Below are 26,820 nucleotides of genomic sequence, written 5' to 3'. Positions count from 1 at the left end.
AGAGGTGAGCGCCGGGCAGTCCGGGCGCGCGGGAGGGCGGCGGGCGGGTGTGGACCCCGGGTCGTGCTGGGCTTCCAAAGAGGGTTCCCGATTGCCGCAGAGGGAGGGAAGGGCTGAGCGCGCGGGAGGCGAGCTGGAGCCGTGTGTGCGGCGCGGGGTGTGGCTGTCCGACCTCGGACCGCGCGGGGCGGCGGGGCGGCACGACCCGGGCTCGGGAGGAGACGTCTAGGCTGCTCTCCAAGCCCCGAGGCCCAGCCGGACTGCCCTGCCCCACCCAGCTCTCTCCAGGAGAGCCTGCGCTGTGGGCTTGGGATGGCTGTAGCCAACCCTTCCAGGTAGCATTTTAAAATGATGCTTTGGGCGGCTGTGATGGCGCACCCCTGTAAGCCCAGTACTCGGGAGGCTGAGACAGAAGGGTCGCAGTTTAGAGGCCAGCCCAGCAACTTAGGCTCTCTGCAACTTAGTGAGGCCCTTCTTCAAAATAAATAGAGCAGGGCTGGCGGTGTTGCTCAGAGGTAGAATGCCCATGGGATCAATCCCCAGTACTGCACATCAATAAATAAAATGATGTTTTACTATCCAAAGTGGATATGGGTTTCATGCAGATTTCTCCCTTTTGGTTTTTCTTTTACTATTTGATTGTTCTGCCCATGAGTGCAGTGTGACTGTAATTATTTTGAAAACAACCTCCAAAGCACTAGCATCTTGTTGAGCAGAATACCTCGCACCCAGAAGAGCGATCCACTTCTGCCCCGCTGCCTCAAGGCCACCTGGATAGCGTGGAGGGTGGCGGGTCAGGATAGTGTTGAGTGACCAGGTGTTTTGTTGTAGTAGAAACCAGCCACCCTCGTTTGAATGCAAGAATCAGCCTTAGCGGGTGTTCCTGTGGGCAGACTCTGCGGTGGGGTGGGGTATTTGTCTTCAGCCCAGATTGTGTGGGGGCAGTCGCTTTCCGCAAGGCCTGGGGGCAGACCTGGGTGTCCCACCTCACAGACAGGAGTAAAGGGTTAGGCAAAAAGAAAACCAGGCGGAAGAGCAGCCTTCCAAGGCTGGTCTGTATTAACACTAAACTGCCCTTAACTGCACCTTCCGGACAGAAAAGGTTCGACCTTCATGGGGCTCAAAGTGCCCACCAGAGGGCCGTGTGGTCTGACCGGGAGTTTTGGTATTTAGAGCCTTCTGGAGCAGTTGGAGAGAGCTGTGCCTGTGACTCCGGGTCCTAAGGGCACCGCACCTTGTTCACACTTCATTCTTCACTTCTGACTAAGCGTGGTGACACCGTGGGGTTCTTGGTTTGTGTGGCAGAAGAGACAGAGGCTTATTTAGGAAAGTGAGGGATACCAGTTCAAAGGCAAGAGTCTTTGTGGCTTTTACAGTTCTTTTATAGAACCCCATGAGGGAGTGGGTAGGGTCGCAGAGCAGGTGTGGAGGTCTGGACTTGTCTTAATCTTCTGGTTTGGGGCATGGGTGATGTCTGCTCTTGTCCCTCCATTAGGATCCTGTTTACTAAGACTCTCAGGTGGGGCTAGGGACCTTTGTGATTAAGTGTGTGGGCTCGTGGGGGCTTCAGCCTAAAATTGAACATACCTTGTAGGGTGGAGTTAGAGATTATGAATTCTCCAGATTTTTTTGGGGGGGTGGTACTGGGGGTGGAACCCAGGGGCTTTTCTACCTCCAGGCTATACTCCCAGACCTATTTTATGTTTTATTTGGAAACAGGATCTCTCTAAGTTGCTGAGAGCCTCACTAAGTAGCTGAGGCTGGCTTCGACCCTGCACGATCCTCCTGTCTCAGCCTCCTAAGCGCGGGGATTACAAGCGTGCGCCACCGCGCCTGGCAGATTCTCCAGATTGTAAAACTGTATTTTTGGAGTCCTCTTTATTGGAATTTCTCCTATTTTTAATATAAACTATATGTGTTTTATAAATGTGCAATAAAGGGGTCTCTGTTGGAATTTCGACCCATTTTTAATATAAAACTGTATTTCCCTCCTTCCTAATTTGTCTCATTACTACCTGATATTTGGATTCCTCTGTCCTACCTCAACCCAGGCTGCCCTGAGTGCCGAGGGCAGGTGTGAGGAGGAGAAGTCAGGCGGGTCAGCAGGAATGTCGCCTCAAGCTGGGGCTGGGGCCGAAGGCGGGCGCCCCGGGAGGGAGCTGCTGTCCCAGGCCGAGGAGGTGCGCTGGCAGTGGACGTGGCCTGGCTTGTGCGGGGCGGGCTCTGACCCAGACGGCCTGAAGAGTGGAGCTCTGCACTGGTGCAACTTCTGGCTGCGGTGCAGGGCCAGGGCGCCAGGACTGGTTAGATGGGAGTGGCCTGTTTCCTGTGTGTTTGACTAGGAACAAATGACGCCTCTGGAGGACTCTGGCTGTGCTTATCAGAAGGAAGGCGCCCAGCCGGTGTGCGCTCCACGCCCCTTCCTGCTCCTGCTCACCTTCAGGCCCAGGATGGCCCTTCAGGACCCCTCCTGCCTGGGCGTCTCCTTATGGTGTCTCTGCCTGCTGGGCTCCTGGCACCTGTGTCCTGGTGGCTACCCTGCGTCTCAGCCCCGCCGATTCTGCCCTGGCTGGGCCAAGAGACCCCACGCTTGCTCTTCTGCTCCTGGTTAGCTGTGTTGGTGCCCAGCTGCCACAGGGGACAGAGCAAGAGGGGCCCTGGGGACACAGGGCAGGCGATGGGGACAGGGAGCTGGAGAGGGGGACGCAGGGACACCACCGTCCTGCTCCTTCTGAGGCTCACGGTGCCACCTGTGGAAGGCCGGCTGTTGTGCCCAGGGGAAGTGTTGCCCATGAAGAAACAGATCGTAGGGGAGTGTTGACTAATACCCATGAACTCCAGAGTGACTCGGCAAGGCACTTCACTTCTGTGCAGAAAGGTGCACACACCCCATGAATGGGGGCAGGCACATCGCGGGCAGTTGGGACTCCTTTTTATCCTCTTGACACGCCCCGCGGTGCCACCCCACTGGCTGGGTGAGACCCCACAGTCGAATCCAGGTGTCTAGTTTCCCACTGGGCAAGGTTTTTCTTTAGAACAAAAGAGAAATAGAAAACCTATGCTTCTGATAGTGGGGTGTACAGACACGTGCCAGAAAGTCACAGGATGGATTCCTAGGCTACCGTCAGTCAATTAATACTGGCCAGTTTCTATATGACCTTAGAACTGTACAGAAAAGGTCATATTTTTTTGCTTACACCCAAGCCGGCTGTGGCACAGGTGCCTGTTGCTGGCCTCTCCCCAGGGTCTGGTGTTCAGGGGTCCCGGCTTGGCCTGGCACCCGTGTGGGAGCAGGTAGGAAGCTTCCGGGCCACGTGGCGTCTAGGTCGGGTGGTTCCTTCCCTGCAGACGCAGGTGGTGTCTGTCTCCTCGCATGTGCTGGAGAAGATGCCTGGGTGGGAGCTCCCGTCAGACTGAGGAGCCCAGCAGCTTCGGACATGTGGGTGAAATAGGGCTATGCTTGGTTGCCATGCCCACTGAACCCCGTGATTGAAGGAGGAAAGACGAGACACTGTGATAGATTAAGCGCTATCATCACTATCGAAAAGTTACCAGGCAGCAGTCTCCCAGAAATAAACCCCACAGGGCCGCCATCACTCTTGCTCAGTCTCTGCTTCCAAGGAGGAAGCTTTGGAAGCGGGGATGGTGGAGCGCATGAGGCTCACTTAAGGCAGTGGGGCAGTGTAAAAGGGCAGGGTCGTGTTCATGCTCAAGAGAGATTCAGGAGCCCGGCGTGGTGGTGCACGTCCATAACCTCAGTACTTGGGAGGCTGAGATGGGGGTCACAGGTTCAAGGCCAGCCTCGGCAACTTAGTGAGACCCTGTTTTAAAATTTAAAATAAAGGTTCAATTCCCGGTACCAGAAAACAGTCCTCTAGGACCAACATGGCTGGGGGCGCTGCTCTGACCATGAGCCACCATGATTGCCAGGTGGGGGACAGCAGAGCCAGGGAGCTCCCCAGGAGGGAGAGGGCAGAGTAGCCTCCTGCAGAGGCCAGGAGGAAGGAGCTGCAGAGGAGGGTGCAGAGCGGGGGAGGGGCGCCAGCATTGAGGAGCCTTTGCTTTCAGGTCGTGGGGTGGGGCCCCTCCTCTGTCGTGGGCCGTGCTCCTGCAGAAGCAGGGTGGACCTGTGCTGCCCTCCCATGCCTGCCCTGGAGGGCACAGCTGTGCCGTGGGGCCGCCCTGCCCAGGAGCCTCCTTTGCTGGCGATGTTGCTCATCATCTGGTGACCATGACTGAGGAGAGGGGAGTGTGATCTTCAACCCAGGAAACGCGGGCCCCAGCCAGCCACGTAGGCCTGCCCCACCCAAGCCTGCCGGTCAATGTTCCAAACGCTGGGACGCTGGGCATTCAGAGTCCAGGGATGACGGCGTGGTGGCGCACAGGTTGGAGGGAGGCCCTGGTGTGCACCGCGTGCTGGTCTCCGATGCAGCTCACCGGTGGCAAGGGCGCCTCCTACCCAGCAGTTTTCCAGGCTTGGATTTCCAAAACCCATTTTTCAGGATTTACCTTAAATGAGTTAAACTTTATGAGCTTCTCTTTGGTTTTACCTAGTTTATTTCATGGTTTTAGAATCCTGTATGGTTTTGAAACCCTTGAATCAAGGAGGTTAAATGACAAGCTGAGATATGAGACATTTAATGTCCAAAGATGACTGGCTGTAGCGGTGCACACCTGTGATCCCAGTACTCGGGAGGCTGAGACTGGGATCACAGGTTGGAGGCCAGCCTTAGCAACTTGGCAAGACTGTGTGTGTAGTGTTAGGATTGAACCAAGGGTATTCTACCTTTGAGATATGTCCAGCCTTATTGTACTTTATTGTTTTGAAACAGTCTCAATTGCTGAGGGCCTCGCTAGGCTGCTGAGGCCAGCCTCCAACCTGCAGTCCTCCTGTCCCAGCTTTGCGGGTGCTAGCCACTGGCCCTTTTAAAATTTGAGGTGGCCACGCTGGAGTAGACGTGACCATCACTGACCTGCGTGCACACCCCCTCTTCAGCACAGCCGTGGCTCCGGGAAGATGTCTGTCAGCATCCTGCTGCCTCGCGCGCACCTGCCCTCCCGGCACCTGGTCTGTGCCTGGGCCTCCTGGCGGCTGGCTCCCAGGAGAGGCAGAGGAAGCCACCTCCTGCACACGGCCCCCAGGAGCCCCACAGACAGGACAGCCCCTGTGTTCACCCGAGCCCTGGCCTTTGGAGACAGAACTGCCCTTGTGGACCAGCACGGCCACCACACCTACAGGGACCTTTATCACCACAGCCTCCGCCTGGCCCAGGAGCTCTGGCAGCTCCGTGGCTGCATGGACAGGGACCTCCGTGAGGAGAGGGTGGCCTTCCTGTGCGCCAATGACGTCTCCTACGTGGTGGCCCAGTGGGCTGCGTGGATGAGCGGCGGCATCGCCGTCCCTCTCTACAGGAAGCACCCAGCGGCCCAGCTGGAGTACTTCATCCGGGACTCCCGGAGCTCCGTGGTGCTGGCTGGCCCCGAGTACGTGGAGCTGGTGAGCCCGGTGGTCAGGAGGCTGGGGCTGCCCCTGCTGCCCCTCACGCCTGCCGTCTACCATGGGGCAGCTGAGGAGCCGGCAGAGGGCCAGGTGCCGGAGCGGGAGTGGCGAGACCGGGGCGCCATGATCTTCTACACCAGTGGGACCACAGGCAGCCCCAAGGGCGTGCTGAGCACCCACCGCAACCTCGCAGCCGTGGTGAGTGGCGTGTCCTGTGGCGCGTCCCTCCCCCCCGTCAGTTGCAGCCAGTCTGGGCCAGGTCCTGGGACTTCCCAGGGCTAGCCTGTCCCTTTCCCTGTCTGGAGGGTCGTTCACAGCTGTTACCGCCCTGCAGACTGCATGAAAAACTCACCAGGACGGAGGTGTGGAGCCTGTGGCCTTGGCCTCGCTTGCCAGAGCAGCACAGCAAGCACTGGGTGTGGGGGCTTGGGGCCCGAGGGAAGCCTGCCAGGGCTGTGGAGGACAGCGGGCGCACTGGGTGGTGAGGAGGTGTTTTCAGAGGCCAGCCACACAGCGAGGACATGATTGGGTCTAAGATGGGTTTATTTGCCACCTGCGAGCCGGGACTGCCTCTGTTGCCGCCCAGGGCATCGCTGTGTGTAGCGTGCCCTGCGCCACGGTGGAGCTCCTCCTCCAGGGCCTCCTCCTTGACTCATCCATGTGCACATGGAGTCGCTCAGCAGGAGGAGCAATAAAGCCAGAGCGGGGCTGGGGGGGCAGAGTCGGCCTGTGCCCTCCCCACCACGTGTGCCTCGCGGAGAGCTTCCCTTGGCCGCCAGCCGGGGCGCCAGGGTGAGCACCCTGCTCCGGGAGGGGCGTGTCCTTGCTGTGGCGGGATGGGGCTCCAGGGCCTGCGGCCTCTTGCTTAGAGCTTTGGACACACCCCGAAGCCTGACCTTGCTCCCATAGCCGCGAGCGGAGCGGTGGTGACAGGCGACCCTGCTGAGCTTGGCGGGTGGCGATGCTGGCCTGACCTCTGCCGGGACCTGCACCCCTAGGCATCAGCTGGCTGTGTGCCGACACCACAATACCCACTGGATGTCCGCAAGCCCTCCGCACTAGGCAGCATCGCTGAGCCCCAACTGGCGTCATCCCAGTCACCCGCAGCCTCTGTCACTTCTCCCTCGTAGGAGCTGCTAGCAGGAGGGACGACAGACAGCTGGCCGCCGCCACCTCAGGCACTCTGGGCTCGTCTGCTGGCGCCACGTCCCCAGCCCGCAGCGTTCTCAGGCCCCGCTCTCCTCTGCAGGTGACGGGGCTGGTGCGCACCTGGGCGTGGACAAAGGACGATGTGATCCTCCACGTCCTCCCGCTGCACCACGTCCACGGTGTGGTCAACAAGCTGCTGTGTCCGCTCTGGGTGGGGGCCACCTGCGTGATGCTGCCCGAGTTCAGCGCTCAGCAGGTGAGTCGAGGCAGGCAGGCTCGCAGACCCTGAGCGCCTGAGGCCACGGGCCAGCTGCGCGCCGTGTGTCGGGGGAACCCAAGCCGAGGGGCGCAGGGATCCTGGAGGCTCGGGCTGTCCCCTGCTGCACCTCGTCACCTGGGCTCCCTCACCTGGTGCCGCGCCTGCTTTGTTTTACTTATTTTGTGGTATTGGGGATGAACCCAGGGGGTGGATCTAACTTTGAGCTCTACTCCCAAACTTTTTTTTTTTTTTTTTTTTTGCAGTATTAGGAATGGAACCCAGCCCTATTTTTTGTTCTTTATTTTAAAACAGGGTCTCACTAAATTGCAGAGGGCTTCACTAAGTGGCTAAGGCGGGTGTGAACCTGTGATCCTCCTGTCTCAGCCTCCAAGGACTGGGATTACAAGTGTGTCATGAAGCTATTATACAGTAGAAAGCGAAGTCACAGGAGGCTTTTGGTGAAGCCGAAGACTGACCGTGTGTCGGCGCTGGGCACCGTGCTGACCTCAGGCGCCGGTGGCCCCGCTGCCCAGTCCCCGCCCAGTGCACACTGCCCTTCCTTGGCAGTGGCCGGGAGAGCGCAGCCTGATGCCCCTCTTACTGGCTGTCCCCTCCTGGCCAGGCTCCCGTGAGGCGGCAGCCCCGGGGCCTGCGGCCTGGCTGCCAGGAAGGCTCCGGGAAGGGCTGTGCTCCGGCATGTGCCCAGGAGCTCCCTGCTGAAGGGCCGTGCTCCGGCATGTGCCAGGGAGCTCCCTGCTGAAGGGCTGTGCTCCGGCATGTGCCAGGGAGCTCCCTGCTGAAGGGCCGTGCTCCGGCATGTGCCCAGGGAGCTCCCTGCTGAAGGGCCGTGCTCCGGCATGTGCCAGGGAGCTCCCTGCTTTTACCGTGTGCTTTCTTTTCTCTCTTTAGGTTTGGGAAAAGTTCTTGAGTTCCGAAATTCCGCGGATTAATGTCTTCATGGCAGTTCCTACAATATACACCAAATTGATAGATTACTACAACAAACACTTCACTCAACCCCACGTCCAGGATTTCGTGCATGCAGTTTGTGAAGAGAAGATTAGGTAAGCGTAGAGAGCCCACTCTCATCCAGGAAGGCCTGGCGGCCCAGGGTCCTCACTCCTGAGGCCACCCGTGCACCGCAGAGAGCACGCGCGCCTTAACCCGTGGTCGCACACTGCCCTGCTGGCTTCTGCACTGCCTCTGTCCCTCTGTTCCTCACCCCTCTGCCTGTCCCGTCTCCACCATTGGAGCCCCTGTCCCTTCTCTGCGTCTGCCTCTCCATCACTCTCTCTCTCCATCTTTCTGCCTCTCCATCTCTCTCTCTCTCCATCCCTCCTCTCCCTCTCTCTCTGCCCGTCTTCTCTGTCTCTCATCTGTCTCTGTCTGTCTGTCTGTCTGTCTGTGTATCTGTCTCCCCGCCTGTCCACCTTCTCTCAGCGTGTCTCCCATCTCTCTGGCTCATATCTTTCTCCCCATGTCTCGGCCGTGCGTGGTGGTGGAGGAAGTGGGCGAGGACAGTGAGCGGGCCCCGGGCTCTGTCCGGCTGCACCTGCCGCCTGCTCCCTGTGGGTGGCTCTCCTCCGTGCAGAGCTGAGTCCTGTGAGGTTTGCTGCGTTGTCCTGCAGGCTCGTGGCTGTGTTTATTTCCCAACACTGCTGAGGTATGAGTCCCTAATGAGAAAGCATATGTATACGTGTGTAGCAGGGATATGGTGGGATTTTCTGCGAGACAGACAAGGTGGATACCTTTCCTGTTTGCAGAGGGAGAGGTGACAGGCACATACACATAGAAGTGGACCAAGAGAACAACTTGAATGTAAAACTCCAAGAATTGGGGCTGGGTGTGCAGCTCAGCGGTACAGACCTGTTCAGCCCGTGGGAAGCCCTGGGTTTAATCCTCAAGACCAAAAGAATGAAATAAAATTCCAAGCATACAATTGGGCGTGGTGGTGCACGCTTATAATCCCAGCATTGGGAAGGCTGAGACAGGAGGATCATGGTTTGTAGACAGCCTCAGCTACTTAGTGAGGCCGTTTGCAACTCAGTGAGACCCTGTTTCAAAATGAATAAAAATTAGGGCAGGGGGTGTAGCTTGGAGGTCAAATGTTCCTGGGTTCCATTCCTAGACCTGCAAAAAAAAAAAAAAAGAATAAAAAACTCAGGCTGGGCCGGGTGTGGTGGCGCACGCTTGTAATCCCCGTGCTTGTGAGGCGGAGACAGGATCACGCAGGTTTGAAGTCAGCCTCACTGGCTTAAGAGACCCTGTTTCCAAATAAAAATAATATAAAAAATAGGTCTGGACCAGGCATGGTGGTGCACGCTTGTAATCCCCACACTTGGGAGGTAGAGATAGGATCGTGCAGGTTTGAAGCCAGCCGCGCTGGCTTAAGAGACCCTGTTTCCAAATATAAAAAAGTATAAAATAGGTCTGGGAGTGTAGCCCAGAGGTAAAAGGGTTTCCAGGAACCCCAGTACCACCAAAAAAAAAAAAATTCAGGCTGGAGGTGTAGCTGGGAGGTAGATGCCCCTGGGTTCAGTCCCCAGTACTGAAAAAAAAAAAATCCAGTCATAGCCCGTGTGCATTCCCCCCCCCCCGCACTCCAGGCGGAGTGCAGAGGGACCCCTGCCCTCCTGGGGGGACGTGGAACAGCTGAGGCAACTGTCAGCACATTCTCGCCTCGCCCCCACTCCTTGGCTCCTTTCCTGTGAAGATGCTCTGACCAAACCAGAACCTGTGTCTGATTGTCTGGTGGCCTGGCCCCTGGCCTCTGAAGCGACTATCAGAGCGCTCAGCCCCTGAGCAGGACAGGGTCGGGAGGGCTCAGCACGCAGAGAACGAGGGCGAGGGCAAGATGGTGGGAGGCCGGCGGGTGTTTTCCTGGCCGCTGCCACAGGCCCTCACCAGCTCCGGCTGCAATGCTGTCTCTGTCTCTCGCTCACTCACGCGTACTCTGTCTCTCACACACTCTCTGTGCAAGCGTGCGCGCGCGCGTGTGTGTGTGTGTGTGTGTAGAGAGCAGGTAGGTTCTGAAGGAAAACGCTTGTGCCTGTGCTGCTGTGCGTGGGAAGCGAGGCTTTGCGGCGCCTTTGAAGCTGAGCCGGTTCCGTCATCCAGGCTGATGGTGTCGGGCTCGGCGGCCCTGCCCGTCCCCGTGCTGGAGAAGTGGAGAAGTGCCACGGGCCACACACTGCTGGAGCGCTACGGCATGACTGAGATCGGCATGGCCCTGTCCAACCCCGTGACTGGCGCCCGCGTGCCAGGTATGGGCAGCCCCACGGCTGCTTTCCTCCCCTCCTGGCCCCACCGGGACGAGGGAGGCAGGCATTCCGCGTGGGCGTGGCTGTTTCTCTCCTGCACACCTCGCATGGGCTCGCTGGGTCCTGGGAAACTCCTGCTTCCCAGGGTGGCCGCACTGCCCCAGCCCCATCCTCCAGCACCCGGGTCGCTCCGTGGGGTGTGGGTCCCGTGTGAGTGGCTCCTCGGGGCGGTGGTGTCCCGGCACGCCCTGTCCCTCAGGGCCATCTCTGTGGCTCCGGCTGGATCTTGAAGCCAGCTGGTCCTCAGCTCACCTTTCACAGTGTGTTGACTCTGGTAGTTCCTTTAACTTTCTGATGGCCCCAGGCCCAGGGCGGGGGCCGCCGGGGGACTGCAGGGCCCAGGCATGGCACTGTGGAAGGGGCCCTGGAGCCAGTGGGCAGCAGGGCTGGGAAGCCACTGTTTGCTGCGTGCCGGAGGTCACTGTTTGGTGGACCGAGCAGAAGGACACAGCTCATCGCTGTGAGACCCCAGCCACCATGAGAGAGCTGTATGACCATAGAGAGAGGAGGCGGCCTCGGGCTGGAATACCACCCGCACGGGCTGCCCCAGCACAGCCAGTTTGGCCGCGTGTCACCGCTGCGCCTGGCGGCACATGGCGCCAGCTCCTCCACTGCACTGCTGCCATCTGGCGGGGTGAAGTGGGCCTGAAACCAGACCGAGGCTCCTGCATCCCCTGGTCTGTCCCCATGGGGGGGTGAGGCCCCTCCAGAACACACCCTCTGGCTGGTCCCACAGCACGGGAGCAGAATCCCAAGCCAACTGCAGACCAGAGCTGCAGGTAAGAGCACCTCACCCACAGGAGAGCGAGGCGGCAGGGCCAGCCCAGACCTACCCTGCAGCGCTGGCTGTGGCGGTGCCCTGCTCTAGGAGCGCCCTCAGGTCAGCCCCTCCGCTCCAAGACACAGGAGACCAAGCCCAGGCATTGCACAGCTGTACCCGTCACACTGCACCCAAGTGTCAGAGCAGACTCAGACTCCCATGCAAGGGGGAGTGCAGTGGCGGCCAGAGCCCAAGCGCAGAGGAGGAGAGGCCAGGGGCAGGCTGCCCAACCTTGGTGCGGAGGCAGGGGCAGGACCAGGAGGCGCAGTGGAGGGTGCTCCAGTGCAGGGCAGTAGACCCAGAGGCCTCCCTCCTGACCCAGGGTCACAGGGCGCAGGAGAGGGTCCCCAGCTGGCTGCCGCGCCTTTCAAGGACCGCACACTGACGCGGCCTAAGGACCGGAGACATGGGCCTCGCCTGGCGTGTGGACCAGGACTCTGGGTGGACTGTGAGAAGTCTGCCGATTAGCTGTTCTGGGACCTCGGCCCATGACAGATCACACAGACTTTGGCAGAAATATAAGCCCTGGAGCCATCCAGTGGACTCTCGAGCCTGGACCCCGTGCTGGACCACCTCTGTCCACGTGCTGGCTGTGACATGGCCCAGGGTCACCCTGAGACCGGCCCCGCTGGCACAGTGGCACTGCCTCGGTGCCCTCCAGCGCTGGGCAGGGTGCGCCGTGCTTGCAGCCCTGGAGACATTCTTGCTCCCTGGGTGCCAGCTCCCTTTGCAGGTGTCAGGTGTGGTCTTAGCTGCACAGCGGTACTGAACAAACCACTGGTGCCTAATACATGCACTGCAGACCCTGCTTCAGCCTGGGTCCAGCGCACATCTGCCCCCGCATCCTGACAGCCCTGGCCTGTCCCACTGAGGGGCCAGGACGCCATGGCCAGGCAGGCATGAAGCGTCTGCCTCAGTGGCCGGGCAGCCTCCTGCGGCCACTTGGACAGCCTGGCGGGAAGCACCCCAGCCTGCCTGGCCCACAGGAAGCCCCTGTTCATTTGCCACTGCTGCCGGGCAGCCTCACGGGCACGGCCGGGCTCAAGCACACGCCCTCCGCTCCCGACCTTCCCAGGGCCCCTGCGCGTCCTGTGCACAGGACGCCCACTGGCCCCGGGGTGCAGCCCTCTCGGAGCCTTCTAACGCCTGCCTTCTTTGCCTGTGTTTCTCCCCTCTGCAGGCTCTGTGGGGACCCCGCTGCCTGGAGTTGAGGTGCGCATTGTCTCAGAAAGCCTGCAGAAAGAGGGCCACCCCTACGCCATCCACGCAGAGGGAGACGAAAGGGGCACGAAGGTAGTGCCACCATGTGGGCACGGGCAGCTGCTGGGGCGATGGGCTGTGCCCACGGGTCTCTGCTGGGTCCTGTCCGGGCTTGGGACGGCCCCTGCATGGGACTCAGAGGCGTCCCTGTGGCCTTGCTGAGGAGATGCCTGGGGAAGCACACGGCAGCCCTGGGGAGGGGTCTACTGGGAATCAGCTGGCGGGCGCCCACCAGCCAGAGCGCTCGCGTGCCCCTCTGCTGACATCAGGGTGGCTCGCTGCGGCTGCGTACCTCACTCTGAAACCCTCGCGGGTGCATGTGTGGAGGGACGTTGTCTACGCAGTGAGGACTTGAAAGGCTAAAACCTGCTGCTCTAAGAGACCTTAAGTTAAGAAAGGCTGGGCCCCGGGACGCTGACTGCTGACCGGGAGGAAAGCCTCCTCCAGCCTCTGTGGCACGTGTAACCGTGAGCAGGCTTCAGGTAGGAGGGCTGGGAGTGCCCCCGCGGGCTGCCCCCACCACACCGCACCCCATGTACCAGGGCTCCAGTTCCCCGCAGACCCCGTGCCCGCAGAGGCGCCACGCAGGTGTCCGTGCCCCTCTCTCGGCCTTGGCCGCCCCTGACACCTGAGGTTGCTAGAGGGCGGCCCGTCCGGCCCGTGGGCGAGGTGGTGCCTGAACGTGTGTGGGCTCCCCGACCACCCTCGGCCTGGGACTGCCAGCCAGGGCCATTGGTCACACTCTGAACCTCGCATGTCTCGAGGTGCTGGCTGCTGGGCTGTGAGAAGAGGCAGTGCCCTCCTCTCCACACTGCTCGCCCCAGGGCACTGCCTACCAGGCAGTGCTGGGCCAGGGACACAGCCCTCCTGAAGGACCAAGGGGGCCTTCTAGCCAGGCCCAGCCCGCACAGCGCCCCCTCCCGGGTGTCCGCAGCCGGTGGCTGGGCCCCAGGGACACCTGTTCTGCAGGAGTAGCGGAAACATTGCCAGAGAGAGGGTGTGTGGGGCAGGGAGTATTTGTCGTAAATTAAAATGACCTGTCGTTGCTTTGCACCTGCTGCGGCAGCGAACTGCCGGCTCCATGTAATCACACTGTGCGTCTCCGATCGCGTCTGTCTGTGGAGCGCCTTCCTGAGACACACTTCAGACAGGAAGACGCGCAGCCCCACCCCGGGCGGGCGCCTCGGCAGGGAGGGGGCACCACAGGAGGGGCTGATACCTAGAGGCGGCATGTTCTGGAACATTCCAGTGCCGTTGGGGCCAGGGCACCTCTGCAGGGGGAGCTCAGCCTGGATGGCCGTTCCCCCCACAGGTCCTCCGGCAGGACCTCCGGCCAACAGGAGGTCGAGTGGCTCTGGGTTCCCGCCTCAGCTGTGCAGCGGGTATAGGTGGCGCTGCCGGGCTGTGGGGAGCCGCTCTCTCCTGCGCAGGTTAGAGGCACACAGTGAAACTGGCTCTTCGGGTCTATGGTTTTATGAGTTTTAGCACATCTTTCGACTCCTGCCTCCCACCACAGTCAGGATCTGAGGAGACTGCCACCTGAGACCGTCGTGTGCCCCGCTGAGGACCACGCCTCCAGGACTCCCCCGCGCTGCGAGCCCCGGAGCGCGCTCCTCCCCGCAGCCGAGCACCTCCAGCCAGGCCGGAGCCCGTTTGGGCTGTGAACATTCTGGCCCAAATTGTGTTGAAAGGAGCGTGTTCCGTTGTGCACACGTCAGGACTGGTGCTGGCCGGCGCTGAGCAGGCCTCCCGGGTCCTTACTGCTCGTTCTGCTCCAAGTCAGGAGTCTGAATTCTCACACTGGCTTTTTTTTTTTTTTTTTTTTGTGGTACTGGGGATGGAACCCAGGGGCATTCTACCTACGAGCTACACCCCCAGCCCTATTTTTTATTCTTTATTTTAAAACAGGGCCTCAATAGCCGGGCGTGGTGGCACACGCTTGTAATCTCTGCGCTTGGGAGGCTGAGACAGGAGGATTGCACAGGTTCGAAGCCAGCCTCAGCTACTTAGTGAGGCTCTCAGGAACTTAGTGAGACCCTGTTTCTAATAAAATATAAAATAGGTCTGGGAGTATAGCCCGGAGTAAGCCTCTGGGTTCCACCCCCAGTACCACCACCAAAATAAATAAATAAATTAATTAATTAATAAAACAGGGCCTCATTAAGTGGCAGAGACTGACCACCAACTGCTATCCTCCTCTTGGCCTCCAAGTACTGGGATTACAAGTGTGCTCCACCACGCCCGACTTGTGGTTTCTTTTTGCTTTCAGCTTTTTCCTTCTGTACTCCGAAGGTCTTGATTGATATGTGCCCACGTAGCACTGTTATATCTTCTGGGTGGCTCGGCCCTTTACTAACGTGCAGTGCCTCTGGCAGCCGCCCTGTTGTCAGGTTTATTTTTGTGGCTTAAGTGCAGCCAGTCCCACTTCTGGTTGGTGTGTGTGCCCTCGCCTGCCCTGCTTGCATGTGAAGTCGCTTCTTGGAGCCGGCATCGCTGGGCCGTGGGCCTCCTTAGTCCACTGTCCGCTGTCTTTTAGCTGGCTCTTAGACCACTTAGTTTAGTGGACTCGGCGAGGCGCGGGCCCGTGCCGACCGTCGTGTCTCCTGCTTGCCGCTGGCCTTGGTTTCCACCCTCAGCTTCTCCTTTACTCTTCCTTTGGGATGGGTGTTCTGTTCTTCAGTCACTCGCTACTGAGTTTTGTTGTTTTCTTTACCATGTGCCTTTGTCGCTTGTCTGGTAGTTGTTCCAAGCACTACAGCCTACACACTTGGTTTTCCCACCTGCTTAGGACCAGCTTGTTGGCCCCTCAGAGGACAGTGGAGCCTCCCCCACGTGGCCAGGTCACCTCCATGTGTGAGCGCGTGGCAGCTCCCTGTGTGAACTCCAGGAGACAGTACTGCGACCTTGCCATCAGTACATTCTGGAGAACTCAGGGGGAGGACGAGTCCACGGTGCCAACCCCTGGTCTCCTGCTGGTCATCTCTGGAGGTCAGGCCTGCTCACAGCACTTTGTCTTGTTTTCTGTATCTAAAAATGTCCTTATTTTATCTTTATTCCTGCAAGATGGTTTCACTGGACTTGAAATTCTGGGTTGATAATTATTTTCTTTCAATACTTTAAAAATATTACTACAGTCAGGCGTGGCTTGTATGGCTTGTAATCCCAGGACTTTGTAGGCTGAGATAGGAGGATTGTGGTTCTCAGACAGCCTCAGCTACTTAGTGAGGCCCTCTACAACTTAAATAAAGAATAAAAATAGGGCTGAGATTATAGCACGGAGATAGAATGCCCCTGGATTTTATCACCAGTTCTGCAAAATATATTAAAGCCAGGAGTGACAGCACATGCCATAATCCCAGAAAGTCAGGAGGCTGAGGCCGGAGTATCACAGGTTCGAGACCAGCCTAAACAACTTAGCAAGATCTGTCTCAAAAGAAAAATATGGAGCCGGGCGTGGTGGCGCACACTTGTAATCCCAGCACTCGGGAGGCTGAGACAGGAGGATTGCGCAGGTTCAAAGCCAGCCTCAGCTACTTAGTGGAACCCCATTTCCAAATAAAATATAAAATAGGTCTGGGATTTAGCCGGTGAATAGAAATCCCCTGGGTTCTATCCCCAGCACCACAAAAACAAGTATGTATGTATGTATGTATATGTGTGTGTGTATATATATGTGTGTGTGTACACACACACACACACACACACATGGCTGCAGGTGCTGAGCATGGTGGCGCATGCCTGTAACTCACCACTTGGGAGGCTGAGCCAGAAGGGTCACAGGTTTGAAGCCAGCCACAAAAACTCTTTCTTTTTTTTTTTTTTCTTTCTTTCTTATTTATTTATTTATTTATTTATTTATTTATTTATTTATATTTGTGGTACTGGGGTTCCTGGAAGCCCTTCTACCTCCGGGCTACACTCCCAGACCTATTTTATACTTTTTATTTGGAAACAGGGTCTCTTAAGCCAGCGCGGCTGGCTTCGAACCTACGCAGTCCTCCTGTCTCCGCCTCCCAAGCGTGGGGATTACAAGTGTGCGCCATCACACCAGGCGCTACAACAACTCTTTCAAAATTTAAGAAAAAAAAAAGGATGGGGGGTACAGCTCAGTAGTAAAGCACCCCTGGGTTCAGTCCTGAGTACAAAAAAAAAATTTTTTTTTTGGTGGTACTAGGGTTCCTGGAAACCCTTCTACCTCCGGGCTACACTCCCAGACCTATTTTCTATATTTTTATTTGGAAACAGAGTCTCTTAAGACAGTGAGGCTGGCTTCGAACCTGCGCGATCCTCCTGTCTCCGCCTCCCAAGTGCAGACATTATAAGCGTGTGCCACCATGCCCAGCTAAAAAAAAAAAAAATTATTGTGCTGGGAATTGAACCCAGGAGCATTCTACCTTCCCCAGCCCTGTTTTATTTTTTTATTTTGAACAGGGTCTCATGTTGCAGAGGACCTCACTAAGTAGCTGAGGCTGGCCATGAACCTGAGATCCTTAAGTCTCAGCCTCCCAAGTACTGCGATTACAAGCGTGTGCCACCACGCCCAGCTTTTTACCTATACTTATTTTGATTTGTCCTGTCTGGGGCTCTAAGAGATTCTTGAGTCCAGGAGTTTCTGTTTTCACGAGATTTTATCTAACATCTCCCTGCAGCTAACTCTCTGCCCTTTAGTCCAGGTTGGCCTGTGGGTGCTGGCCCCCCGTGGTCTCTGCTGGCCAGGCGGTTCCTGCTGCTCTGGCTTCCGGCTTGGTCTCTTTTCTTTGTGATGCTTATCCTGCTGTTGAGCCAGCATGACTTCGTCTTATTTCCAACATTGTATTTTTCAGGTATAAAATTCCCAGCTGGTTCTGCTTTATATCTTCTATTTCTTTGCTAAGACTTACTAGTTTTTAATTTATTTCCAGAGTTCTTGTCCTTAATTTTTGAAGCCTCTGAGTAATGTGTGCTTTAAAGTCTTTGCCAGGTGAAGCCGGGCGCGGTGGCACACGCTTGTAATCCCTGCGCTTGGGAGGCTGAGACAGGAGAATCGCACAGGTTCGAAGCCAGCCTCAGCTACTTATGAGGCTCTCAGCAACTTAGTGAGACCCTGTTTCCAAATAAAGTATAAAATAGGTTTGGGAGTATAACCCAGAGGTAGAAAAGCCCCTGGGTTCCACCTCTAGTACCACCAAAAATAATAATAATAATAATAATAATAATAATAATAATAACAATAATAATAATAGTAAAGAATAAAAATAGGGCTGGGGCAAGCTCAGAGGTAGAATGCCTCGGGGTTCCATCCCCAGTACCCCCACACACACACAAAAGAGTCTTTGCCGGGTGAGCCCAACAAAGTGCCATCTCCACCCGCCCTTTTCCATGGGCGCGGTGTTCCTGGTTCTCTGGGCGCTGAGTGAGTTCACATTGTCTCCCAGACATTCTGAATGTCACAGGTGCTGCGCCTGGCTTGCAGCCTTGACCGTGGCCGGTTCCTGCTGGCTCAGGTGTGCCCTCATGCCTGCCTCCCCAGGAGCCTCACTGTTGGCTTCTCGAGTCCAGCATGCTGTGCCGCTTGCCACAGGCAGACCCCCCAGCGGCCAGTCTGCCCGGATGGTGGATAGGCAGAGGCCCCAGTGGAGATCAGGGAGCTCCATGTTTATTTAGCGAACGTGGTTTAGCTTGAGGAAAAGGCAAGAGGGCTCAGGGCCGTGTCATTCCCAGCATCTGATCAGTGAGTTATACATTTTTGCAGCCTATTTCAAAAGGTGCCTGATTTTTTTAAGAAGGGAGGGGTAATGATTCTTCCCTTAAGAAACGTCCACCAAGCCGGGTGTATTGGCACACACTTGTAATCCCAGCGCTCGGGAGGCTGAAACAGGAGGATGGCACAGAGCCTCGCAAGAGGGCCTCTCCGCCCAAGGCCTCTGCATCTTCTTGGGGGTGTCCGCTCCTGGGATTGCAGGAAGCCCCCCCAGCCTCCCGCCTGCCCCTCTTTATGGTCACAGTAGGAAACGCTGAAATTCAGTCCTTGCAAGTTCCTGGGTACAGAACAAATCTGGAGGTTCTGGAACGTTCTCGGTGCCTCGTGTCTATCTTGGAGTCTCCCTCCTTTAGTGGTCACTAAGCAGCCATCAGGCCCTGAAGGACCTCCCTGGGAGCTGCAGCATGGAGCCGCTCCAGAGCCCTGGCAGGAGGAGCCCTGGGATGGGACCGGGCACAGCCCCTGGACTAGACACGTGGCTGTGTGAGCTGCGCTCTGAGCTCAGAGGCCAGCCTTCCTGTCTCCAGATCTGCGGGCCGGCAGCCTAGGTGAAGGGCGGGCGTGGGCTGGCAGCGGCGCGGCAGAGCTGTCCTTGGAAGGCTGCGCTGGTCAGAGACCCGTGACGGGGTGTGCAGCGTCCAGGAGGGCTGGCCGCAGAATGGCCGCGGGAGCCTTCGAGGCCCGTCCGGAGACGAGCGCGGCCATTCTGACCCGCATGGCTCTCCCACCTGCAGGTGACCCCAGGGTTCGAGGAGAAAGAAGGGGAGCTGCTAGTCCGGGGACCCTCTGTCTTCCGAGAGTACTGGGACAAACCAGAAGAAACAAAAAACGCATTCACCCCCGACGGCTGGTTTAAGACAGGTAAGGAGCGGGGCTGAGGGGCCGTGGCGGAGGCGGGTGGGGCTGCCACGTTGGTTCCAATCCGGGCGCCGCTGCCTGGGAGTCCAGAACCTTCCTCAAAGGCAGAGGTGGGGCAGGGGCTGCTTTCCTGGAGCCCCTGGTGTGCCCCGGCCCTAGGAGGCCTCAGACCCACAGCCCTAGAGGAGCCGGAGCTGGACAGACATGGCCCAGGCCAGGCCCCCCAGCTCGCCGCCGGGCCCCACCCCTGCCCAGCTGCACCTCCCCACGAAGCCCGCCCCGGGCCCGCGGGCCCTCCTGCCCAGGCCTTTGGCTCCCCATTGGCTCACTCCACAAGTCGGTCTGCTCTGCCGCTGGAGAGCTCGGCAGCGTGGTGTGCCGCGTCCCCACCTGGACACCCCTTGCCCTGAGAGGCTGAGCCCGCCCAGAGCAGCTGCCCTCCCCTCCGGCCGCCTCTGGAGGCGCTGGCCTGCCCCGCCTGTGGCCGCCAGACTGGAAGAGGTGTGCGGTGGTGCTGTTTGCCATCAGGAGCTCCGGCCTGGGGCAGGGGTTCAGTGGCTTTCTCTGCCTGTCTCTCCATCCTCCTGAGGCTGTGTGGGGAGTACTTTGTTTTACCGCCCCTGAGGCCAGGTCTCCAAAAGGAGGGGCCTGTGTGCTGCCCTGTGATGGAGGCAGCGTATCCCATGGGCAGACGGATGGCACACCAGAGGGGATGGGGTTCACGGGGATGGCCATGGTCCCAGACGCAGACCTGGTACCCCCGGTGTCATCTTCTTCAGCTTGGCCAGTGCAGGGTATGGGCCCAGGAGGAGCCCCGCAGCCTAGGGGCCTGGGGCTGGCGGGCAGGGTGCGGGAAGGTGGAGGCCCCCTGTGGCCTCAAGCCCTCTCTCTCATTGCCCCTCTCCTCCCAGGGCTCAGTCTCCAGGCCCCTGGGCAGGAGGGCAGCCAGCACAGACGGGCAGGCAGTTGCTACACTCCAGGCAGAGGGGTCAGGGCGCTGGCTGGGCAGGTGCATGGGGCGCTCGGAGCTTGGCAGAATGAATCCTGAGGACCCCAGAACAGGCCAGTGCCCCTGAACACAACCCACGGGCTTGGCATGCACCACCCAGCCAGGATGTCAGAGGGGCCGGGAGGGCCAGGAGTCCAGGTGACATGCCTGCACCCCCACGTTGGCAACAGGACATGGTTGGTGTGCTAATGTGCCCTGGTAGCACGCACCTCCCTCCCTGCCCCTCCAGTGCACTTGGGGGTCTTGTCCAGAGCCGCTGGCAGCCCTCGGAGCAGTCCTTGGGGAAGCCTGACCTGCTCTGTGTCACCTTTTTTATTTTAAATTTTAGATAAAAGCAGCAGGTTTTTTGTTTTGTTTTCATTCTCTAAAAGCACAGTAACTGACCCACATGGGTTTTGCTGATGTCTTGCCCAGGAGCCGCTGGGTGGCGGTGGGTGCCATGTGGGACGGGGCTCCTGATGGATATTCAGTTGAAAGGGGGGCATGAATTAATTACTGCAAAGAGCCGTCTTCAGGAGAAGATGATTTTAAATTCGGTTTAATTTCATTGTAATGTGCTGCAAACAGGAGAGGAGAGTGTGCTTAATTGGTTCTCGGGGGTGAGGCCTGGAGCCGGCAAGCCTTTGTCACAGGCCATTAGCAACACAGACTGCTGATGAGCAATCAGCTCCAGCTGCCGCCCCTGGGGGAGAGCATGATATTAAGTAGGAATCAGGAGAGTTAAACTTAACCCTTCCCCGGCCGGCCGGCCGCGGGACCCGGCATAAGCTAGAGTCATCGTCCTGAGTGCTGGGAAGGGCACAGTGGGTCAGCTTCTCCTCAGCGCCCCTTGGTCCACTGGATGCCCGTCACCTGTGCCCTGCAGAGACCCTGCAGGGAACTCCTCGCGGGCCCAGGTCGGGGGCGTGCAGGGCGGGAGCGAACTTCCCTGAACAACTTCCACACTCACACCCAAGCTTGTTCAGAGCACACCAGGCACCTATGCCTCCCAAACAGGCAGGCAGGCAGGCGATCCTAGGAGCCTGGGCCCAGGCAGGTGGCAGGCAGGCAGGTGATCGCGGTTGCTGGGCACCCTGGAGTCCTCAGTGGAGCCTCTACCCGGCAGCCTCCTTGCTGGCCTCTGTAGGAGCCCTACACGGGCAGCCTCAGTGCTGAGCCTTGCTCTTAGGCTCACACTGCACTGGCCAGGCCTGCCCTGGCTCCCGTCCTCCAGGAGACCCCTCTCTCTCCAGCCCACAGAGCATCACTGGTGTCCGGGTCCAGATGCAGAGCCCCTGCGTCATGGGCCTTCGGCACCCGCCGTCCTGCTGAGAGGCTCCCAGGATCACCTGTCTATCTGCCTGGGCTCCAGGCGCTCCCTCAGGGCCCGCCTCCCTGCCTCTTCCTGCCCGCGTGGGCACCTTTGGTCCGGGTTCCTGGGCGTTTACCCTTCTGTGGCAGAGGCCTGCTGTTGCTTCTCTCGCGGGAGCCTGGTGTGAGTCTGCTCTGCTCTGTCCTGGGAGGTCTCAGATGAGGTGTTCGTCCTGCACATCATATCTCTTCTACTTTGTGTCCTTCTCTTACCACCCTTGGCCTGTAGCCCCTGGGAGTGGGTCCCCAAGGTGTCCCACGTGGCACAGAGACATTTGGCTTCTTTCTTACCATTTGGACCCCTTTTCTGGAGTCTGTAAGACATGCGGGGGAGGTGACCTCTTGAGCCGCCTAGAGAAGACCCTAGGATTCCTGGGGCTGGGGTCCCAGTGCTTCCCAGCCAGCTCAGGACAGGGCCCAGGGAGGCTGTGGGGCTGGGCAGGCGTGCAGAGCCTCCATGAGCAGGGGTCCTGGGCCTCCCGAGCTGCAAGAACCAGGAGCCCAAGCATGAGCCGCATCCGGAGGCGCTCAGCCAGAGGTGTGCAGGGTCCGGACCTTCCCCCGCCTGGTGCATCCTGACCACAGGCCGGCCCCCAGGGAAGGCCGCTGCCTGTCCTACCCACACATCCAGAAGGTTGGAGTTGTGCAGTTAGAGAGATTTATCTTACAGTTTAAGGCAGAGACACAAAATAGCAGTGGGTTTTAAAGCAGTGTATAAGTCCTTGTAATATGATTTTATTGATTGCTACATTGTATCTGTCAAAACAAACCGCCCTTTTGTAATAACGTATTTATCAAGACACACTGATTCTGATTCTGAGGCTCCTGCCAGCTTCTCTACAAATGCTGCCAAGATGCTGGCCCTGTGGGCAAGCGAGTGCCCCCAGCGGTGGCGCAGGGGCGCCCACACTCCCCACCACGCGGGGAGCAGGCGAGAATCTTTTCACGCCTCACTGTGGCCAACATGGAGGCTGCCCATCACCTGCACTCCCCACGCCCACGGCCAGACACACTCCAGTCTACTAAGCAGGGCAGAGGGTGGCCAGGATGGGCGCCTGGCTTTATGGTATGAAGCAAGGCCATCCCGGAAGTGAGGCTGGCACCAGGCGGGTCGCAGGGAAGGACAGGGTGGGTGGCCTCGTCAGAGCCCCGGGCACACAAGGCCAGTGAGAGAGGTGGTGCCGTGGGGGCCCCTGGGACTGCACAACTGGGTGTTCCCAGCTGCTCCTCTTTTTGACCCCAGTACTGAGGAGTGCCAGGGCCTTCTCCCTGAGACACACCCGGGGACTGACCAGGGCCTTCTCCCTCTAGACACCCCGCCCAGCCTTTTTTATTTTGAAACAGGGTATTACCAAGTTACATTCACTGCCTTCAAACCTACAACCTGCTGCCTCGGCTCTTGAGCACTGGATTACCGGTGTGCACCACTGTACCTGGCTCACTGTTTCACTCAGAGACAAGGCCTTGCTAGGTTGCTGAGGCTGGCCTTGACTTGTGGTCACGTCAGATCCCTGGCTCAGCCTCCCAACTATGGAGATTACAGGTTTGCCACTGCGCCAACCCACCGGCCCTGGCCTCATAAGCACCAGCCTGTCCCGTGCGGACCGCTTGTGCCGCAGGCATCAGGCGGAGGCGGTGCCTACTGCCGGGGCCCCTGTGCCCCACACGCATCCTATCACCAGAGGCCCACACGATGCAGCCTTGCCCTGTCCTAGCCGGGGCCCCAGACTGTCCGGCAAGAGGCACTGACAGTGTGGGTGTGGGGCCGTGGGGTGGCCTCTGTGCACAGGGTAGGACAGGCAGGGTTGAGAGCAGCTCCGGGAGGGCAGGCGGGACGCAGGTGTCCTGTGCACCGTGAACTGATACATGCCTGGCCTCCAGCCCGTGTGGCGGCCTCTCGTGCACAGCTGAGCCCACCTTGGCACCACCTCTCTCACTGGCCTTGTGTGCCCAGGGCTCTGATGAGGCCACCCACCCTGTCCTTCCCTGCGACCCGCCTGGTGTCAACCTCACTTCCGGGATGGCCTTGCTTCATACCATAAAGCCAGGCGCCCATCCTGGCCACCCTCTGCCCTGCTTAGTAGACTGGAGTGTGTCTGGCCGTGGGCGTGGGGAGTGCAGGTGATGGGCAGCCTCCATGTTGGCCACAGTGAGGCGTGAAAAGATTCTCGCCTGCTCCCCGTGTGGTGGGGAGTGTGGGCGCCCCTGCGCCACCGCTGGGGGCACTCGCTTGTCCACAGGGCCACAGCAGTGCACATACCCCGGGGCGAGAGCCTCAGTGGTGCAGCCTGGCCACAGCTGACCCCCGTGCTGGCTCTCCTGACCCCCATGCTGGCCATGTTCCTGTCAAGCGCCAGTTTCTGCAGGGCCTGGCTCCGCCGTGGCAGAGGTAGGCGGCACCGCTGCAGCAGGGAAGCGTGGGTGGCTGTTGGGATGGGGGTGTTGTGCGGGGTGGTAGAAGGACGCAGTGGGGGCTTAGGAACCCCTTATCAGGAAAGGGCCGGCAGTGGCTCTGCCCCCGCGAGAAGTGGCCTGTCCACCACACTGGTTTACAGTGCCGCAGGCCAGGATGAGGTGGGCCTGCCCAGGGCTGGGCCGCGCTCCTGCTTCCTGGTATGGCCCGAGCTGAATCGAGCCTTCAAGCATCTTGCTGGCTACGATGTTCTCATGGTGGCGCACACTTGTAATCCCAGCACTGGGAGGCTGAAATAGGGGGATCCGGGTTCGTGGACAGCCTCAGCTACTTAGGCCCTTTGCAATTCAGTGAACCCTGAGAATAAAGAATAAATAAAGAATGACAAATAGGGCTGGAAGTGTAGCTTGGAAGTAGAATGCCTCGGTTCCATCCCCAGTACCGCAAATAATAATAATAATAACAATATAAAAAATAAAAACACTACACTCAGCTGGGCGTGGTGGCGCACGCTTGTAATCCCCGCGCTTGGGAGGCGGAGACAGGAGGATCGCACTGGTTCGGAGCCAGCCTCACTGACTTAAGAGACCCTGTTTCCAAATTATAAAATAGGTCTGGGAGTGTAGCCAAGTGGTAGAAGGGCTTCCAGGAACCTCAGTACCACAAAAAAAAAAAAAAAAAAAAAAAAAAGCTACACTCCAGTCAGGCATTGTGGCGCAGGCCTGTAATCCTGGTGCTTGGGAGACTGAGACAGGAAGATGCAGGCCAGCAAAGACCTGCAGTAACTTAGTGGGAAAAACACCAGTCAGTGCCGGGCTGGTGGCACACGCCTGTAATCCCAGCATTTGGGAGGCTGAGACAGGAGGATCATGGTTCGCAGACAGCCTCAGCTACTTAGTGAGGCTCTTTGCAACTCAGTGAGACCCTGTTTCAAAATAAAGATTAAAAAATAGGGCCGGGCGTGGTGGCGCACGCTTGTAATCCCGCGCTTGGGAGGCGGAGACAGGAGGATCGCGCAGGTTCGAAGCCAGCCGCACTGGCGTAAGAGACCCTGTTTCAAAAATATAAAATAGGTCTGGGAGTGTAGCCCGGAGGAAGGAGGGCTTCCAGGAACCCCAGTACCACCAAAAAAAAAAAAAAAAATAGGGCTGGGGGTGTAGCTTGGAGGTAGAATGGGCCTGGTTCCATCCCCAGTACCAAAAAAAAACCCCGCCACCTGCTTCCCGATGTCCAGGAAGGCCTGCCCCACTCAGGAATTCAGAGTGTTTGTGGAGCTCAGCCCAGCTCATGGCGTGTCAGGAACTCTGGAGCCCCTGTATACGGGGCCCTGTGGGGGTACAGGGCTGGGGAGGGGGATCCCGGTGGGCCCGCACACGTACACAGAGACCCCAGCCTTTCTCAGGGATGCTAGGAGCCCAGGCTTGCCTTCTGGGGACAAGACGCTCCCGGGTCACCCCAGGGAGTTACAGGGCCTGCTTCCTCAGGGGACACGGCCGTGTTCAAGGACAACAGGTACTGGATCCGAGGCCGGACCTCCGTGGACATCATCAAGACCGGAGGCTACAAAGTCAGCGCCCTGGAGGTGGAGCGGCACCTGCTGGCCCACCCCAGCATAAGGGGTGAGTGGACGCAGGCCTGCCTCTGGCACGGGCACGCTACCCTCGGGGTGCTTCCTCTGTCCACCTATGTTGGTCTCCTGGCCCTGTCCACCTGGGGGAGCCCGGGAGCATGCTTCTCCTCCCCGCTTGCCACCGGATTACAGACTGAAGGAGACCCTGAAACACTGGGGCCACGCGCAGGGCCTCCCCAGACTTGCTCGGGAGCCCAGGACTTGGCTGCCCTGCGGCCTCCCCTGAACCTGGCCAGTACTCTGGGACTTCTGTGGTCACTAGGTCTTTCCAAGTACCTGACCTGTTGTTCTGCCCTCAGATGTGGCTGTGATTGGAGTTCCAGATGTGACGTGGGGCCAGCGGGTCACCGCTGTGGTGACCCTTCAAGAGGGACACTCACTGTCCCACAAGGACCTCAAGGAGTGGGCCAGGTAGGGCCAGGGCACAGGTCGGGCCTTCCTGGGGACAGGGTGGGCTGTCTGGGGGTCCAAGGGCACAGGGTGGGCCTTCCTGGGGACAGGGCGGGCTGTCTGGGGGTCCAAGGGCACAGGGTGGGCCTTCTTGGGCACAGGGCGGGCTGTCTGGGGGTCCAAGGGCACAGGGTGGGCCTTCTTGGGCACAGGGCGGGCCATCTTGGGGCTTTGTCACTCAGAGGTGGAGATGGGGGGTTTTGAGGCCCTGGGTGACAGGGTCTCCACCCCACAAAGTGCAGGTCTGAAGTGGGGAGGGCCTCCTGCCTCAGACTTGATTGAGAAGCGATGCTCTGACGATGCATACATGCATGTTCCTGGGACTGAGCATATAAGCCGTCTCCGTTTTAGAATAAACCCTGAAACGGCGTCAGGCTGGGCGCCACCAGGCAAGTGCTCTGGCCAACCAGCGCAGGGCGCAGATGCTGGGCAGGGCACCCAGCCTCCCCTCCTGCTCTGAGGCCCCGGGCTGGCACTGCCAGGGCACAGTCCTAGCCTGCCCTTGTCCCTGCAGAAGCTCCCTGGCCCCCTACGCCCTGCCCTCGGAGCTCCTGCTGGTGGAGGAGATCCCACGGAACCAGATGGGCAAGGTGAACAAGAAGGACCTGCTCCGGCGGCTCTACCCCTCGTGATGGCCGCCCAGGCTCCGAGCAGCCATGAGCTCCGAGCCAGCCCCAAGACCAGCTTGCCCAGAAAGAGAACTGCCTCAGCCGCTCGGCCTCAGAACCCCTGGAGCAGCATGGACGCCGGGTCCAGCTCACAGCCGGTCCCCAGTGCCCCGGCTGCCGGGCTTTCCAGGGCAGGTCCCAGGAGGGCCCCGGAGGTGTCACTAAAGAGCCCACATCAGGCAAGGAGCTGCGTTGTGTGGCGTTCCTGCAGTGTGTGCCGCCCAGCCATGCAGGGCCCCGTGCCCCAGCCGGCCTCCGCGGAAGCCTCTCCGCATCTCTGGGACGTCATCTCCGGCAGGCGAGGTGGTGCCGCCCCTCTGGTGCTTGTTTCTACCATGTGTTTCGTATAGACTCCCTGACGGCACGAGGCCATCCCCAGGCGGCCCAGCCCAGC

At 58.9% G+C, this 26,820-nt stretch overlaps 1 protein-coding gene across 1 annotated transcript; it reads left to right on the top strand.

The window, feature by feature from the left end:
- Positions 1–2,108: 2,108 nt before the first annotated feature.
- ACSF3 (acyl-CoA synthetase family member 3) lies at positions 2,109–26,390 on the top strand (the record flags this gene model as incomplete). The annotated part of the gene is made up of 13 exons (XM_080702856.1): positions 2,109–2,278; positions 2,444–2,529; positions 3,245–3,395; positions 4,069–4,225; positions 4,997–5,698; positions 6,750–6,905; positions 7,818–7,972; positions 10,026–10,171; positions 12,229–12,341; positions 18,783–18,909; positions 25,163–25,297; positions 25,608–25,719; positions 26,273–26,390. 13 exons carry the CDS (start codon positions 2,109–2,111, stop codon positions 26,388–26,390), a joined length of 2,328 nt encoding a protein of 775 aa, XP_080558982.1.
- Positions 26,391–26,820: the final 430 nt, after the last annotated feature.

Source organism: Muscardinus avellanarius (assembly GCF_963383645.1).
Source record: "Muscardinus avellanarius genome assembly, chromosome: 10".
Classification (NCBI taxonomy): domain Eukaryota; kingdom Metazoa; phylum Chordata; class Mammalia; order Rodentia; family Gliridae; genus Muscardinus; species Muscardinus avellanarius.
The sequence above is the reverse complement of the archived record's forward strand: the minus strand, read 5'-3'. Positions and strand labels throughout refer to the sequence as shown.